This window comes from Salvia splendens, chromosome 14 (assembly GCF_004379255.2).
Source record: "Salvia splendens isolate huo1 chromosome 14, SspV2, whole genome shotgun sequence".
Taxonomy (NCBI): Eukaryota; Viridiplantae; Streptophyta; class Magnoliopsida; order Lamiales; family Lamiaceae; genus Salvia; species Salvia splendens.
In genome coordinates this window covers 9,140,180-9,159,217 of record NC_056045.1, presented here as the reverse complement: position 1 = coordinate 9,159,217, position 19,038 = coordinate 9,140,180, and the positions used below count along the sequence as shown (strand labels likewise).

At 37.5% G+C, this 19,038-nt stretch overlaps 1 protein-coding gene and 1 pseudogene across 1 annotated transcript; one reads left to right on the top strand and one right to left on the bottom strand.

Moving 5' to 3' along the window:
- Positions 1-767: 767 nt before the first annotated feature.
- Positions 768-4,109, top strand: LOC121764143 (annotated as a pseudogene).
- Positions 4,087-7,277, bottom strand: LOC121764576 (multiple organellar RNA editing factor 2, chloroplastic-like). The gene is made up of 4 exons (XM_042160589.1): positions 6,814-7,277; positions 6,463-6,560; positions 6,294-6,359; positions 4,087-4,449 (listed from the first exon to the last, which is right to left on the bottom strand). Exons 1-4 carry the CDS (start codon positions 7,224-7,226, stop codon positions 4,307-4,309), a joined length of 720 nt encoding a protein of 239 aa, XP_042016523.1. The 5' UTR covers positions 7,227-7,277; the 3' UTR covers positions 4,087-4,306.
- Between the last annotated feature and the right edge of the window lie 11,761 nt (positions 7,278-19,038).

The following is a 19,038-nucleotide window of genomic DNA, read 5'->3' as shown; positions in this document are numbered from 1 at the left end:
TGTGTCGTGATCTGTATTCTCTACCAGCATTTACTAACATCAGAAATTCGCGGATTCATCAGAGGCAAAGTCAGCAAAGGCATGTGTTTGCCTGACTGGGCAGATGGCGAGGTTTAAACTTGTGACCTCAAAGTAACTATAGCTATGTGCTGCCAACTATGCTATAATATGAATGTTAATGCAAAATTGATAAAGTATGAGAGAGACTGAGAAAATGCAGATTAAAAAGTGAGAAAACAATTAAAAAATGATTTAATAAATTGGGAGTTACTTTCCAATTAGTACTACTATCAAACTAATTCCGTGGACAAAGGAAATGAAAAGATTCATTTTACAGATAGTAGTACTTCTTCTGTCCCACGTTACTTGAGGCTTTTCTTTTCGGCACACGATTTAAGAAAGTTGTATTTAGTTAGTTAAATAAAGTAGATTAGAGAATAAAGTAAAAGAATGAAGAAAGAGAAAAGTAAAAGAAAAATAAAATATGTTTGTTTTTAGTCAAAAAAAGAACACGGCTCAAGTAACTTGGGACGGAGGAAGTATATTTTATCCAAATTTTGTGTAGAATATTTTAAAAGTGGAAATGGCGCGGGATTTCTTAGTACAAAACGGTCAAGTTTAAGAACAAGGCAAAGGCGGCGCCTGCAATTGTCTTTCAACGACCAAACCAAAGCATTTCCCCAACATTGACAACAGAAAGCGACAGCTATGTGTTTGTTACCTACAAATCAATTTATTCTCCAAACAAATTCTAATTCATCATACCAATGGATTCCACCCCCACCTCCAGGCCAAGATTTCGCTTCAGAGATCACAGGCAAGAACTGGCCGACGATTCCTCCTCCGAGGGTCACACCACCGACGACGACGACCAGCCTCACCTCCACTCCATGACTGCTAAGGTCACTCTCTCAAATACATTTCTCGAATAATCATTTCAACTGATTGCCTTTTTCTTCTTTGTATCACAGGGTGTCCAACATCTTTGCTCTGAGCTTCTTGAGATCAAGCAACAATCGGATCACGATTTTCGGAAGAACGTCTTTTCAAACTACTCTGCCTTCCTTATGTAAGTCTCATATTCAATACTCCTCTCTGCCCCACGTTATTTAAGTCACTTTTTTTTGCACTCTTTTTGAAAAAATTATTAATAAATAGTTAAAAAAGAGAGAGACTAAAGTAACAGAGAATACGAACTAGAAGACTCTCCTCTACTTTATTATCTCTCCACTTTATCTATTTTTATTATCATTTTTCCAAAACGAGTGAAAAAAAACTACAATTGAGTAATGCAGGATAATGAAAGACATACAAGTCTTGCAAACTGAACTACTGGGGTTGAAAAGCCAGGCTTCACTGCAAAAGAGGCATGTTCAAGAATTTAGTGATAAAATCTACTCAACTCTTGTGTCTGATGATACTACCATGCTTCGAGAAACTCTGCCTGTTGAAACGATGTCTCCGTCTGTATTGGACGTGCACGCACAAAATGTGTGCGATATCTTGGATTCTCTCGTCTCTGAGCTTAGGCTAGATGATGCCCTGGCTCTGCTCGAGGTGGAGAGCGAGTATGTCCAGTATCGATGGCCAGATGAATATTCACCGGATCAAATAAGTCGACTATATCTGGAAAACGGTCTGTCCTTGCTGACCAGCTAACGCTGGTAGCTAGACATCCACGGGTGCCTGCACCGGAGCTGCAGAAGGCACTGCTCGGATTGTGCCAGCTCGGAGAAAATCATCTTGCAAACGATCTGATGCTTCAGTACTACCACTCGAGGATTGCTTCTGGCATATACAATCTGCAACCTTCAAAGGGATTATTTCCGAATGTCTTGTATATTCAACAAGTGGCAAAATGTGTGTGTTCGATGATCTCTCAAGCTGAGAGGAGTTATGTCTCGTTGAATGGAGAAACGCAGCTAACTCGGTGGGCAGCAGAGGAGATGGGAGTGTTTGCTGCTTGTTTCGTCAAGTACATTGAGTCCATCTCCGACATAAGTGGTAGGCTGTCCGCAGCTGTTGATGCTTTGAGGATCGGTATGTCATATTGCTCGCTGCTGGAGACTCATAGAATCCTCGTGAAGCATTCGTTCATGGAGCTCGTTCGCCCCTGCATAGAGGGAGTCATGCAGCTCCACATAGACCATCTGAGTAGAGTCATGAGTGTGGTTGCCTCGACTGACACATGGGTGTTAGACAGATACTACGTTTCGGGAATCTTGACAGGAACGAGCAGCGCCATCATTGATCAACACCCGGAATGCTTCTTTCTCACCAACAGTGGCAGAAGTTCGTGACATTGTTCCAGTCAGTGTTGTTAGGGTCGCGGGTCGCACCGGGGCGATTGAGTGAAATTTTGGGTCACGGGGCGATGAGTCGACCGGGTCGTGCGCCCCACCAATCAAACGTGGTAATAGTTCAAAAATTGCATAACACGCTGAACTTTTATTTTTATTGACCTACCATTTCACCCTATTAATATAACTAAGTTGTAGATAGGTTTGTGCTCTTATTATAATATAGGTAATGTATTTATATAACAGCAGCTTATAAAGAAAGAGAGATGCATAATTGCCTATGAAATATTAATTAAACATTCGTTGAGCCGAGTAAGAGAGAGATGGAGAATGTGTTAAATATTACTTTGTCTATGAGTAATGAGAGAGAAAGATATTAATTACTATAGGAAAACGTGCCATCAGCCCTGCACCACTAAATCATTTATGTAATCTAGGAGAGTAAAAGTTGTATTCCATTTAGTATAGGAGTATTTAAATATTATAGGGACTGTTCATCTTCTATTTTCTTTCTTCTCCACTTGACTGCGACCCACAGTATCGACTCCGGCTCGACCCAATCGCCCCCGTCGCCCCAGCAGCGACCCCGTATCTCGATCAACCCACCCAAGTGGGGCGGTGCTGGCTGCGACCCTGGCGACCCGAGCGACCCAACGACATTTTGACAACATTGGTTCCAGTCTGTGGTGGAGGAGATTTCACCTCTGATCGCGTTTGAAATGGAGAGCTCGGTTCTGAAAGGAATCATGGACTTATTGACAGCGTACGTTGTCATACTCGAAAGCGCCATCACTGGTGACACAGATGCTATGGAGAAAGAAGGGTTCAAGATCAACTTGCCAGAAACTCCCACTCAAGGAGTTATCATTCTAGCCAATCTGTCTACATTGGTGCAGTTTTCCTCGAGCATTATCCGAAACCTCTTTGATGGCGTCCACCCGCTGGAATTCTAGATGGACAGTTACGCAACACTCGTTCAAGACATTTACAGTCGGCTCAAATCCTACTTTCTTGATCAGTTCATATCGAACATCTTCTCACCAAATGCTGGCCATGAATCCAGTCCAGAGATTCGCCACGATAGTTGTAGATATCTCGATCTGACTCCATCTGTTCCATACCTGGTATGCTCATGTTTTGTCCTTCAATTAGGCAAACAATAGCTAACATTATGGTGCATGATCTACATGATCAGGAATTGAACTTGGAGCTAAAGAAACTAGAGAAGCTCGACTGCATTGACACGGGATGGCTGATGAGCCTCTTCTCGGAGGTGATGGACGCAACATTGGAGTGGATCTCTACTAAATCTGAAATATGGACAATAACAGAGAACTTGCTTCTCAATCGCACAAAATTTGTGCAGGTATATATGCTTACCTTTTCTTGGTTGTAATTGCTCACAGTTTTGCATACAAGTCAATTTTGTGTTTCATAAAAACAGTTCATTTTGGACACTCAATTTCTGGTGGAAATGGCAAGACATGGTGAGTACCTGTCAGAAAAGGCGAAAACCATCTCAGACGACATGATATTTCATGTCGAAGCGCCCTTCCTTTCTGCTGGCCTGAGCCCTCTAAGGTGAACGATATGCCCGTAAATTTGTAGAATTACTCATTGTTAGTCATAGTGATTATATAGTCTGAATTTGACAGAGATTCGAATGATGATGAGTGGCCTGCAAACATGGTGATCGCAGCCCTTCAGAAGCTGCAACAACTTCTTGAAAACGAGGATGCAGCAGGCGAAGAGGGATCCTCACATGAATCAGTGATTGAAAATGCCATTCAAACAAACAGCCAAATTTGATAACTCAGCAGATAACTTCACACATTTTTAGACTACTTTTTCAAACTACATACGAGGACAATATCCAAATCATCAGAAACCAAGCACCTAATCCATTGGATTAATGACAAATCCAACTTTATACAAGTTATTAGCATAGTAGAGCCTTCATCCTAATCTCACATGGTCCGATCACCTGCCAAAGAGACACTCATTCTTCACCTCATATTGTCACGACGCCTGACGTAACGTGTTCTGTCATTGTATCTTGGTCTGTCTTGAGCTCTCTGGGGCACAGGCTCCACTCTCCTCTGCCTCTCTGGAGACCGTTGAACTATCTCTCCGTTAACAAATAGCTCAGCTGTCAAACCAAACACACGAATATATTCAAGTCAAAAGGTTGGAATTTGTATGATGGTTTGGCCTAATGATAATTACACAATTTCAAGTTCTATAATAATTAGCCAATTACATTGAACTTGAAACAGAACTTATCTACTCTTACGCTTAAGACATAGCTGGTGGGATTGGACATCTTTTAACCAAAACGTATATTCTAATTTGGATAAATATCTCTTGCCTTTTTAAGACATAGTGTTAGACAAATGATTCTCAAGATTTACACACCAAATCATAGGACATTGTCAATTTACAGCATAACCTTTAGTTTTTTTATTTTGCTGGAGTCTTTTGGACAAGGATTATATTATAGTTAAATTTTAAAAAAGACATGGCTGCCCATACATTTGAATATAATTATAAGATAAAATATAGTGAACATTTCACTATTGACATAGATCATTGATGAATGACCCCCATTACCCCCACCTAAGATTATCACATGATTTTAATTGATACTCCCTCCGTTCCACAGTAATAGAGGCATTTCATTTTGAGCACTCGTTTTGAAAAAATGATAATAAATGGCTAAAGTAGAGAAAGAGTAAAGTAAGATAAAGAATAGTGTAGAGAAGAGTATTATCTACCCTATTCTCTATCTTACTTTACTATTTCTCTAACTATTTATTATCATTTTTTTCAAAACGAGTGCTCAAAATGAAATGTCTCTATTACTGTGGAACGGAGGGAGTAATAAACTGTATACAATATCACTAGTCAATGTCATTTGTCAGACTAAATTAGTAAGAAATTCTATAACAGCAAATAGTTCAATATTAAGATTGGATGTTATATTGGTCACAACAGAGAAAATCAATTAATGGAAAATGTGAGATGACATATTTAAATCTAGACCAAACATGGGTCCTTAATTGATTATCTAATGAAGAATAATCCAGGAAATTAGCAAAGTTCACATGCTAAACATATCTTTTGGAGTGAGTAAATAACTTCATGAAAAAAATTTCAAAAACATAGTTTAAATTTTGGATAAGGGATTACTTAGCAAATGATACTTGAATTTTCAATTAGATGTGACTGAGTAAGATTGTAAGAATTTAAAAGGATTTGTATAATTCTCAAGCTCAAAACACATCTTAGAACATTGTTAATTTCTATCATAAGATATGCAACCTTTTGGTTCACATAAAGGTGTAAAGAGGAAAAAACAAGTGACAGTTCATAATTAGGCAGAAAAAACAAATTTTCATGGATTTTGGCTAAAACTGAATCTATTAAATTAAAATTTACATGGATGATAACAAGTGGAGTACGTATAATATGAGAGTCGACACTCCACCATTGATAATGGACAGATGATAATACTAATAAACATCATGAAGGAATCCGCATATCAAACAAGCTCAAGCCTAAATGAAGAGGTTTTCCCTAAACTTCAGATGCCATGTAACGATGTAATGCCTCCAATATTGGTCAATAGTATATGCTAGAGATTTCTGATTTAAAGTTAAGTGTTAAGACTTCAGAAGACAACTTTTCTATGTACGCCAGGGGCGTAGCCACCTCACGAGGACACGGGGCAATTGCCCCTCCTCATCCACTCATTCTCTTATATATTTATACATAAATTTTTAATTACGTATTTTAACCACGCTAAATGCCCCTTATCAAATACATAAAATTTTCTTATGTATTATATTTTTGCCCCTTCTCCAATAAAATCCTGGCTCCACCCCTGATGTAAGGGGCAACTATGTAACCTCTCTAACAGTGCATGCAAACAAATAATTATACTCCAAAATTCATAAAGAATAGTATAATATTATAAACATTTAGAAGATTTACCTCCATAGTCCTTGTTTTCAGCATCCACATAAGAGTCGGGGAGAACGAATAGAACACCAGGCAAACCTGCATACACAAAGGGATCAACAAATACAATCAAACCAGAATAATACTATATTGAATGTGCAATGAATAAAGTAACATCATGTCAAGAAAATTAAGCACGAACCTTCGAGCTTGTTGGAGGTTTCCTCATCGATTTCACATCCAAACCCAAAGTACCTCTCACATGAAACGTTATATATCTTTCTCTTAGCCTCCTCCTCACTGCAAGAAATACAATTGGTAAACATCGAACATTAGTCAATAACGTACATCACACGAACAAAGAAAATAAGAAACATCAAACGAAAAAAATTATCATTCAACATTCATAAAAGAGACAAGAGCCCAGTTTTATATGATTATAAAGTAGAATACGCGAATCAGAAATCAAGCAACAACTACAGCTTCGCAACAATAAGGTGGAAAATGAAACAAAAAATTAATTCAATTAACAAGGGAATATCATAAAATCAACCTTCCTAGAACTTTAGCTAGGGTTTGAATGTAGCAATCAATCATCTGCTGTTTGGTGGCGCCTTCACCGCCGGGCTTATCCATCACAATAAGCCAGTGCTCATAGTCACAGCCGGGGAAGAGCGGCGCCATCTCCGTCGGCGGGCGGTCGTTGAAGTTCGAACCGGAGTTCAAAGGAGAGTACGAGGATCCAGATCGGTTGACTCGGCATCGGACCGTGTTGGCTCTGGCGGGAGAAAGCACGCGAATTGAGTGGGATAGTGCGGGTGCAGCTGCGCGAAGAGCGGAAATTCGGACGCGGCCAAAGCCGGGGAGGGGCGGGAGACCGGAGACGGTGGAAAAGTGCAGGCGTTTGGGGAGAAAGGCGGCGGCTGAACGGCCGGTGAGGATCGAACGGGCGATAGTTGCGGCCATCAATGTGTGTGGAGAAGAAATCTGAGTTAGGGTTTATGGGATGGGTTTCGGATAAAAGGGGAAACGAAATGGGAGTATTTATAAGCTTTGGGATAATTACATGCAAAATGTTTTACGTTTGTTTCAATTTAGTACAAAAAATATGTAAACTACAAAATGTTTTACATTTGTTTCGATTTAGTACAAAAAATATTAAGTTTACATATTACATCCAAAAAAGTTTACTACGTGTTTAAAATAATACATTCCGTCAAGTCCCCACTAACACTGTTACTTCTAATTATATCATACATATAAAAAGTTTCACCAGTGTTTCAGATTTGTACAAAAGGTTTTAAATTAAAACATTCCATTAATTATATCAAACAATTCTTTTTATTACTCACAAAAATAAAAATTACAGAAAAAAAAATTCACCACTCTTCACCATCAAATTAGCGAATTGCATTTTATTGTCTAAATTTTCTCATATAACAATGGAGAATACAACTAAAAAAACATTGAATCTTTTTTATAAAAATAAATATTTACTTATTAACTGTTCGAAGCTCAAATTAGTCGTTTTATAAAGATGAAATATGAACCTGTTTTATACTATGTTCTATAAAGAACATTATAAAAAATATATATATTGAGGGACAAAATTTTTTTAAACCACGATCAATTGCTGAAAGAATTGATATTGAATGTTATTTTGAGTGATTAATTGTATTAAATCTGTAATTATCCTATAATTATGTTGATAAGTTGGATAAATTATAAACCAACTAACGGTGTTTAAAATATTTAACGGAATGTATTAACTTAAAACACTTAGTAAACTTTTTGTATGTAATATGTGAACTTAATACTTTTTGTACTAAATTGAAATAAAGGTAAAACATTTTGTATAAAATATGTAATTACTCCTCAAGTTTCAGTTGTGTGATGGAAATTATCGTCATATTATTTCTTTTCCCTCTTATTCATTTTTTGGAGTATTTTCCTCCTTCGATATTATTTGATGAGATATACAGAGAGAAGTAAGTATTTATATTAATGTGAGAAAATTTTGTCAAAAAAAAGAAAATATCACATATTTTCTGGGATAAACTAAAAAGGAAAGTGTGACATCTGTTACAGGAAGGAAGGAGTATATTTCGATGTGTTGTTCAACTTAATCTATTTTTTCGTTTTGGATCTCATGCCCATATTTAGATTGCGAAGATCATGTGATTGGATCTACCAAATGCAACAAAAAATGGAATTATAACCAACATCTTCACTTTCTTGTAGGTACACCTGACCATGGAAGACTCTAATCTATCCCTTGATAATGACGATATAATCGCAATGGTCAGTTAGTTTCCTTCCTCTAAGAATAGAAGTTATTTAGTTGTTGGTCAATCCCTTAAAAATAGAAACTTTTCTATTTAGGAAATTTATTTCTCTCTAATGAGGTGAGACCCGTTTTCCACTAACACACTTTTCTTTCCATCTCTATCTTACTTTACCAGTTTTATATTAAAACCCGTGCCGTTTTAAAAAAATTATTTTGAAGGGATGAATGGAAGTATTATACTCCATCCGTCCCATAAAAATATGTGCACTTTCCATTTTCGCCCGTCCCACAAAAATATGTGCATTTCATTTTCGGAAATTTCTATCAATTTAGGTCGCACTATCCATTGACTTTACTTTAACTACCATTCTCCTCATCTCTCTTACTTTACCAAATTTATCTTAATTCTCGTGTCATCTCATCCGCCTATATTTTTATGGGACGGGATGAGTATATGATTTGGTTAGCAGCATGAGTGGGGCTTTGATGTGTTACGATTATAATTGATGCAGACCTAAATGAGGGGAGGGCGACACTCAAAATGAAGAGTGATCGTACACGTAGAAGCTGATCTCCCCGTGAAGAGGAAGTGCTGCTATCAGCCTTGAAAAGCCTCGTTGTCACTGGATGGAAATCGGATAATGGTTTCCGTGGTGGCTATCCGACTCATATTTTCGAGGTATTGAATCGTGAATTCATGTGTAATTAATGACATGAAGATAATCCCCCTTATCACATCTAAGATTTCCTAATGAAAAAAAAAGCAACAACTCTCTCTGTGGAATCCTCGAACGTGTAGGCTTCAACCTGAATAATGACTACAAGATTAACTGTGACAACGACCAATGAGAACAAATCATTACGGTATGCATCTTAATGGTTATTTGAATGCTATAATTTTTCATTCAATTTATAATATGTCAGATTATATTGTTTACTATTGTGGTGTCCGGTGGAGAAGGACGCTCGCAACGTGCATTTCAAGTTATGGCCTATGTGGGATGCATGGAAGGAGATCTTTGGAAAAGATCGCGCTGTAGAAACTACTACTGCGGACCTGCTTGAAATGTCTAATGAAGTTCGTTCAAATGGTATCCCAAACCTCGAAAGTGGTGGCAGTGAGTATGTTGCAAGTACTGATGCACCTTCTGGTGCCATTCCACATAATAACAAGAGCTTTCCTCAAGGTCTTGATCAAAGTGTAAGTGACAGTGAACACAAAACTCAGCCAGCCAAGAAAAAGAACAAGAAGCGTAAGATCGTTGATAGGTCCAATATCATTATGGAGATACTTATTATCCAAATGGATATCCTAATATTACATATGACACGTGACATGTTGGAAATAGATTTCATTAGTATGGACGATGCCACCATGCATTTTAGCTAGATGAAGCACAAGAAATATCATTTGATGATCTAATTGTTCCTTCATCATTCGTAGATTCGTTGTCAGAGAGGTGTTTCCGACATCGTCAAAAAGTTTGTGTGGATTCATCTTAACCTGTTGTTTACCCGCGACCAAAGAAGATTACCCACGCATGTGTGCTTTACCCAAACGGATTGTCTCATAAATTTTTGCTTCCACAGTGGTGTCAGATGTGGTGATGACCTATTCATTATTGTCCTGCTTCAAACTTCACCACCGAACAACATTTGCATTTGCTTTTATTCAAGTTGTCCATCAATATTCTTAAGAGAACAAAATACATATGAAAAATAATACTCCATCTGTCCCATAGTAATAGCTAATTGGGGATGACGCGGGTTTTTAATGGGTAATTGGTAAAGTAAGAAAGAAGTAGGAAAAGTTGTTGAAATAATGTAGTGGATGGTGGGGTCCATAAATAATAAAGTACTCCCCCGATTCTATGTTAATTGAGTCATTTTTCTATTTTTGGGAAGTTCCAAGTTAATTGAGTCATTTCTATTTTTATCAAAAAGTTACCCTCTTTCTTACTTTATACTTTATTTTCTCTTCATCGCTCTTACTTTGTTCATCATCCACTTAATACGCTATTCTTAAGCTCCGTGCTAAAAAGAAATGTCTCAATTAACAAGTAACGGAAGGAGTAAAAAGGAGAAAAATATTTCCATAAATGGATATGGACTATTTCCGTGGGATGGACGAAATAGAAAATTCAGCCTATTTCTATGGGACGGAGAGGGTACCTTATAATGTGATAGAGATCAAACACAAAATGTTAAAAATTGTACCTTCAAAATAGAAGTCCAGGTTTTCTCTGATGCGAAGACCTTGTTCGATGGCTTATCCCACCTTGTACCCGCATGCTCGACTAGTCCTTTGAAAGACCGATAACGACGTTCCAGAAAAAGCAAACGATTGTAGGCTTCGTCCCTATCGACTCGCACACAATACCCTCTTCGATAGTTGCCTCAGCCTCGTACTAGAACTCCACCAGGATGACAATGACCTCAAAATTATGCGCTTGATTTTCTCTCAAAATACTACTTAGTAGTATGTTGTCCATTTTCACGTGTCCACTCATCATGATAGAAATACTCATGTTGAGCTTTAAAGTTGGGATCCATATTAGGTGTGAACTATAAATTTTTCTTTGAATTTTAATAAAGTTATATCGAATAATTTGATTAGTATTACTCCATATTTATATGTCCAAAAGACTGACATCCAATATAGGATAATTCAATATGGAAATCATATTAACTTTGATTTTCGTTTACTCATTTGTGACAAGGAGAAATATTCTAATTCAAATCCAACTCTATGGATATGCTGACACCTAGCCAAGGACTACATAGTTGGTTTTTAAATCTGGACTTTGAGGCGGAGTGAGAATTGGGAGTAGGATTACTGATTTTCCCCTTCCATTTTTGGCTCCCCAAATTGCACAAGTATCAATGTCGAACCCTAGAAGACCGGCGTATTCCTTGTTTCCACTCCCAATATCCGACCCGATTTCGAATATGATGCCGCTGTTCCAACCTCCAACCACATGCACCATCCACCTTTTTTAATTCGCTCTGGATTTTCCTCAAGAAGCCTTACGCATTCCCGTTTCTGTTCTCAATATTCTGTGTTCTCGCTCAGATTACGGCACCGTCACACTCATCAACTATTTCACAAATTGTCGCATACTTAAAAACGACAAGAACTGTGATTACTCAAAGGATTCTAATGGAAAATTTGTGCAATTTGTGGCATATCCCCTCGACTTTGTGGACTAGCAGGGCGTACCCCATCCAACTGAATCAACTCATGATGGCTGTTGCCTACGCTGACAACGACTTTAGTGACAGCGGTGCGAGCAGCCGGAGACGGAGCACTACCGGCTGTCGCAGAGGAGGCAAGGGCTACGTCAACGAAACAATAACGGCGGTGTTGTGCCGACGGCAGTCCAACCAGCAAGGGCGGCTAGTCGAGCTAGTCCAGCTGGCTGTCCCAACGAAGCGGTCTAAGCAAATGTGCCGCGGTGACGTTGCAGCAGCACCTGTGGTCGACGATGGCGAGCTCACCTTTGAATTTTAAAAATGTTATCGAGTCATTTTTGTCCACATCTGGACTCATAAATAAATGTTGCAAATGGGGACTCCCAAATGTGGGACTAAATCTAGCAAACTGAACACATGGTTTTCAATCGAATTATGTGGGACCCACACAGTTAGCACTAGCTTTAATTCTACCAAAAGTAAAAAAGTAAAAGGCGAAAACGCCCTAAGAATAAAGCTTCTACGAACAAGTGTATAGTAAAGGTACTGTGGTTTTCTTATTCTTCTACATAGTCATTGAGAAATATTCTGATTGAAAGAGAGTTGTTGTGACCCGATTTGAGGAATCAATGCAATTTTTATTGAATTATGACATGCCTAGCTTTAGATGTATTCCTGAAATAGTCTTTAACTTGAAAAGGCTTCACAACTGGATGAAAAAGACACCACAAGATTTACAGTAATTCCATGTGCTAAGAGATGACAAGTCATGGATGAGGAAAATGCTCAAAAGCTGATAATTCAAGGTGATTGTATTCTTATAGATGACAATGCACAAATTGAAGGTACTAGAGTAGTTCTATAACATCCATCGAGATATGAAGCTAGCAGCAAGCACGCATAATGATACAAAACCCCCATCCCCACGTGCTAGGTTCGACAAAAATGAGACTCTATCGACTCGTACACTTCATGCTCTTTGTATCGATCCTTTCGGTATCGATCTTGCAAAATATATCTTCTCAATATAAGTAACCAAACAATCATTCATCCAAGAGTCTCCCATCTTATTACGAAGACGACGTTTCACGATGTTCATAGCTGAAAAATATCTCTTAACTGATGCAGTCGCAACTGGTAGGACCAACGCCAACTTCACAAGCAAATAAACCAATGGATTGACAATATGTTTTCATGTAGCAACTAACCTCTGAGAAAGATCTCCCATACTTTCAAGGTTTAAGAACTGTTTCTGTGATCTCATGTCGCGGATGTAAGTCTTGACTTCTTTGTCAAGCAACCGAAAATAACTTCAGAGAACTCCAAAGGATAACAATGAGCAAGTTCAACCCATTTGAATTTGTTAAAAGCAGCAAATGAACTCTTTGGGCTTTAGCAAGACACGCATAGTAGCAAATTTGTGTTAGCCTCATTGAAGCGATTGTTGAGTTCTTGATGTCGTCAATCGATCACACCATTAAAAAGCTTAAACCTGAAATAATTCAAGTTCGTCAAAACTTCACCTTTCCTTCAAGGTCGACCAGGAGTCTTATACATGTCCTTCATATCTAAGATTTTAATATCATCTTTCTCATAAAATATAGATACTTCGTTGATCAGAGACTTCCATCATTCCTCCAGCATATCTTGTAGATGTTGTTTTGCTACTTCAACTGAGGCCATGACATTCACAATATCTTGATCTTTCCTTTTCAATATCAAAGATAAATGATTTGTGATTCCCAAGATTGTTATCACCAAGTGCAAAATGATTGCAAACTCAAAAGTTGACATAACACCAAATAACAATAATGATTCCCCTATTTGTTGTGCAGTACCATGATCCTCAATGATTTGGAGAACCTCAATAACTAGAGTGAACATGATCGAAAAATTTATCAGTGACATATAATGAGACTCCCAACGTGTATCACCAGGTCTTTGTGGAATGTAGGATCCATTATAAAAAGTAATAAAAAATAAATGAAATATTTATTGATGGAAAAATGGAGTATTAACTTTTAGGGTGTGTTTGATTGGTAGATAGAGACATTTAAAGTGTTTTTTTAATGGTCCAATCTAGTGTTTGATTTGGCTTCTATAATAACTGGGTAGCCCGTTTAAAGGGCAAAGGCTCGTTTCATTAGGGCTGAAAAGGACTATATTACTATCAACAAAAATTCAGCGATAGCAACAAGATGTCAATCTTAAATTAACTGTAACTACTAATATAGCCCTCAGATTCAATACACTACACGTTGCTCATTCTCTTCTCAAAATTAGAATGCCCCTCTTCTCAAAATTGACGAAATCTCCATGGTCGGGCGCTGCTGCTCTTTCTCCAAGGCGACAACGCGAATAAGAACCACCGTGTTAAATATACTCAATTTTTATTCAATTTTTTAAGGATGTTTTGGTAATTTGGATCTATCCGCTCTTGTTTTGTTTTTGGCCTCGATCTGGAATTTCTGGGTCGGTGCAATTGCTCTTCTGCCCCTTCGATTGAATTCATTCTTTATGCTCCCGATTAGTTTTTAGGATCCTTCGAATTTCTGGTGGAATCCTGTATTTTGAATGGGTGAAAGTGTGGAAAAGTATTGTGAATTTGGATGGATATATCATATGGTAGTGTTTGGCCAATAAAATGTTTCTCTTTTGAGAATGGGGAAGTGGCCTTGTCTGTTGTTGCATACAATTGAAATCTAAACTGCTCTTCTACCCCTTCGATATATCTTTCTTCAATAGCGAAATCAGTTTTTTGCTTGACTGCTCTTCTGCTCATTCGAGATGTATTTATGCCTTATCCAGTTTATTATGCACATATTGATTATGTTTTCGTTCCACATTGTATTACTTAGTTTTGGAAGATGGTCCGCCTCGCCAAGAAAGATGCAATTATAATGCAAATATTTGAAGAGATAATGCGGAATTATTTGGTGGCCCAATCGTGCTTTATACAATTGATTCTAAACCATCTAGGTGAGAGCAAGAACAGAAGACGAACTCAAAAGGTGTTGCCATATGGTATGGTTAGTAGGGTACCCTCGCAAGTTAGGCACACAAACAGATTGGTTGGTGTTACTGGCATTGGTTGTCTAGTGAATCTGAGAATTGATCGAAACGCATTTGGCCGGTTGTGTGCTGTGTACCGCCAACTTGGTGTTCTCCGCGACAGGCGGAGCGTGTACATAGAAGAACAAGTGGGCATTTTCCTCGGTGTTATAGCCCACCATAAAAAATCGAATAGTTCAATTCGCATCTGGCATGGTCGATTGTGACAAAAATCACACCATAGAAAGATTATGGTCGATATGCGTCCCTTACCTTCTTGAACTGCTGAAGAAGTAGAGCCGCCTCTTGCAAATGAAAGGGCATATGAAAGGAACGGGATTTACATTGACAATGTTGTTAGGGTTAATAAGGACAGTCTTGGCAATATAAAGAAAGTCAAAGGATAGTTTTGGAATTTCACACTATAATACGGTTGTAAATAACAAATCAAATATGTGATATTAAACACTATATATAACATACCATCAATTCAAACACCATAAATAGAATTAGAAAACCAAGAAAATCATTGCTATAAAATAGTTGTGCTCTTATCTAAATGAAATATAAACTCCAATTCAAACACACTCTTAGTGTATAGTCAATTTTCTAGGATCAAGTATTATAATAAAATTAAATCTTATGTGGTGTGTCAAATGACAATTTTAAATGATATGGATATGATATGTCAAAATTAATACTATTAAAATGGTGATCAATGCATCAAATAATATATAGTTTTCATCATTAATTAGATTGAGTTTTTATTTGTAATTTAAATTTTTTTAATATATTTTTTGATGAAACAACATTATTTCGATGTAGTTTGACATATCATTTAAATTTTTTATATATTTTTTAATGAAACAACATTATTTCGATGTAGTTTGACATATCATATGTCAATTTGGACGAAATTCGATATCAGACTGCTATATACTCCCTATGTCCTAAAAATAATAGACTAGTTTTACTATTTTGGATCGTCCTTCAAATTAATAATGTGGACCCCACAACCCACCAATATTATTTATACTATCTTTTTTATCTTTCTTACGTTTTCTCATCCCTCTATTAATACAGAGCGGATCGCCATCGCCTCATTCAAATGCTACACCTTTTCATACTAAATTAATAAAATAATGATGCGTGGATATTTTTTAAATTAACAAAATAAAAGACTACACCTTTTCATACCACACTAATAAAATAATGACAAGGGGATATTTTTTAATTTAACAAAATAAAAGACTAAAAGTTTGATTATCATGATACATATCCTCATACACCAATAGTTTGCTGCCATGTATACAAAGAAAATAAACACTAGAGAAATGGATGCTCCAACTCCAAAGTAGGATGCTTAATAGAACAGACCAATACAGAGACTTCAACATTTGGAATTTGTATCTCTTTCAACCATGTCAGAGTTTGAAACTTCTTCTCTTTCATTTCTATTAGTCGTTGAACATCTTACTTTTCTTTTATTATGTAATCCCCCTCTCAGCTGCCAATAAGTGAAGTGAGCAGTAAATTGATATCAGGAAACTATATCTAACAGTTGAAAATTTTAAAAAAATTAACAAGTCCTACGCTAAATAAAGGTCCACCTTTCTCCAACTCTGGGAAAGAAATACAATATCCCACTGTCACTTTGATCTGGACAATGCTCATCTGGAATATAACCTAATGGCTTTATGCCCTTTATCATATCACCCTTGCATTATTGTAAAAACCACAAAATGTCGAAAGCTCTCCACTATAAATTGGATGAACGAAACATTCTATTAATCAAGATCATTCTTTTCATTAAATTTTAACATCTAGTTAGAAAACTGTATCATATTCTCATCCAATACAAATTTTATCTAATACTGCCTCATAAAAAGTTACAAACCAATTACATTGAATATTTTGATAGATTTTTCAATCCTTTAATATATTTTTCCCTTTATATGCATCTAACTTAGAGATTAGAAGGAAGAAAAAACACATAATACCAATAGGTTTGAAATAAGTCAAGAAATCAAGTAAAAATTACATAATTGTAAATGCAAATTAATCGGATCTAACCTTATGTGCAAACAAAAAAAAGTTTAAGAAAAAAGAAAAAAAGGGGATAAAGCTGCGGAGAGTAGAGACAGTATCTTTGGATAACATAGTCCACGCCATTAAATTATGATGTACTTTGAGGATCAAGAGCAGTGTACGTCAAGTTCCAGTACTCATCATTAATGAGTGTAGTAGTCCCTTCAAATTCCTGTGTAGTAGAAGTGAAGTGGTAGAGTCTTCTCACTCGACTCTAATGTCGAATGACTGGACTCAGGAGTAAGCAAGTGTGCACATATGAGAATTAATGCAAAGCTCGGTCCAGACACAACGCTCCTTAAATCCACTGGATCACTGAGTCCAGGAACTCAAGAGAACTACAGTGTTTTTGTCGTTGGACACACTCGACTCCCCTTCAAAAATAAATCCCTCAACCCGAATACTATGAATTAGTATAGGGAAGTGGGGTCGATCCCACAGAGATGGATTCGCAAAGTAGTGCTAAGAGACTATGGAAACAAACGGCTGCTGCCACGCAAAGGGGTTGAGATTTTAACTATCACTAGATCTAGGCAAGAAATGTAAACGCTAGACCTAGGACACAGAAAACTTACTGGAATCAGACATCAAATCCGAAAGACACAATTACTCCCTAGACTAAGTAAACAATTACCTAATCTAGCTAAACAGAAAGCAACTAACAGTGGGGACCATGTTTCCAGAAATAGCAAGTACGGTAAAAGCTGCAGACAACCAACCGCTGCAATTTCCTAACCAACTCAGACGCGTAAATGCAGAAAACAGAGCATACTCCTGGAATCGAACAAAATATAGAAATTTGGACGCCGGAAACTTGCTACGAATCGGAAATACACCAGATCTACGTAAACTAGGCGAAATGAAATGAAAACACGTAAGCGCGGCATAAAATTAAACACTCCTGCTCAGAATCACGTCGGACGCTTAATCCACTCCGGATCCAAGCAATCCAAACTCAACAATCAACAAAATCAACTCCATAACTCCGATTCTAACAGATCTGCTCCGATCACCGCCAAATTCCAACAATCACGAACAACTCCACAACATTAACCAGACAAAACCCCGATTCATTCACAAACATTCTCCCAGATTCAACCATTAACCTGCAATAATCCAGAAATCAACCAACTCCAACAATCCAACTCCAGAATTCAAGTAAACACAATCAAACAACAGGAATCATCACGATCGACGTAAACGAAAATGAAACTTGCATAAAAGTAAGAAATATCCAGAAACAAAAGAGGTCTGAGCTTCGAACAGCGAAGCTCGGCGAATTCAGCAGAAACGAAAGTGGAAAATAAATTGTTTCTTCGCCCTAAAGAAGGACGGTGTTACAACCAGATCGAAAATGTATGAAAGCTAGAGGTGAACCCCCTAGTGTGCCCTGAATTTCCCACCGAAAGAACCCAAGAGTGTGAAGAGAGTGGACTAAGCTACAGGCTGTTAGCAAGGTCTCCACCGAGAAGATCCCTCCAGCTTGCATGCTTCTTCCTTTTATAGATGCAGACATAGCCTTCTAGAGTCTTCGTAGAAATCCCTATTCTACCCTTCAACTCCGAGGCTTCCTCCGTCAAGCAATTTCCTTCATAATGTCCACTTTTTCGCCAGTTTCCTAGGACCATGCAAGCGTCCTCTTCTTTTCCTGGATCTAGCGAAAATCTTCACACACCTGGCTTAAATCGTGCGTTAGACCCAGTAATTTCATGAAATAAAACCCCTAGACCGATGCATGAAATTAGCCTTATCAAACTGCTCACACTTAAACCATGCTTGTCCTCAAGTATGAAAGACAAGAAAATAGGAATAAGGCGAATTTGAATGCATGGTTACCAAGTAAAATCCTAAAAATGAAAACAAACTCCTAGACCTAAGCAACTACGGAATTGGAAAAGAAAACAACACAAAGAACAGAAACACAACAAAACAAACAAGCATGAACTAGTTTCGAATTTTAAGCTACTATCCCCACAAGTTTAAGTTCAATCTGATCGATTACAGTCTTCAAATCTTCCCCCTTCCTTCGTCTGCCTAAACGGTCCGTCAGTTTGTCAAGATAGCCTATCGATTTCCCATCTGTTAGGTTCGCTCTATCACTCATTCCTCACCAGGGATGCTAGGATCAAAACGCTCCACAGTTAAGGTTATACCACTGAT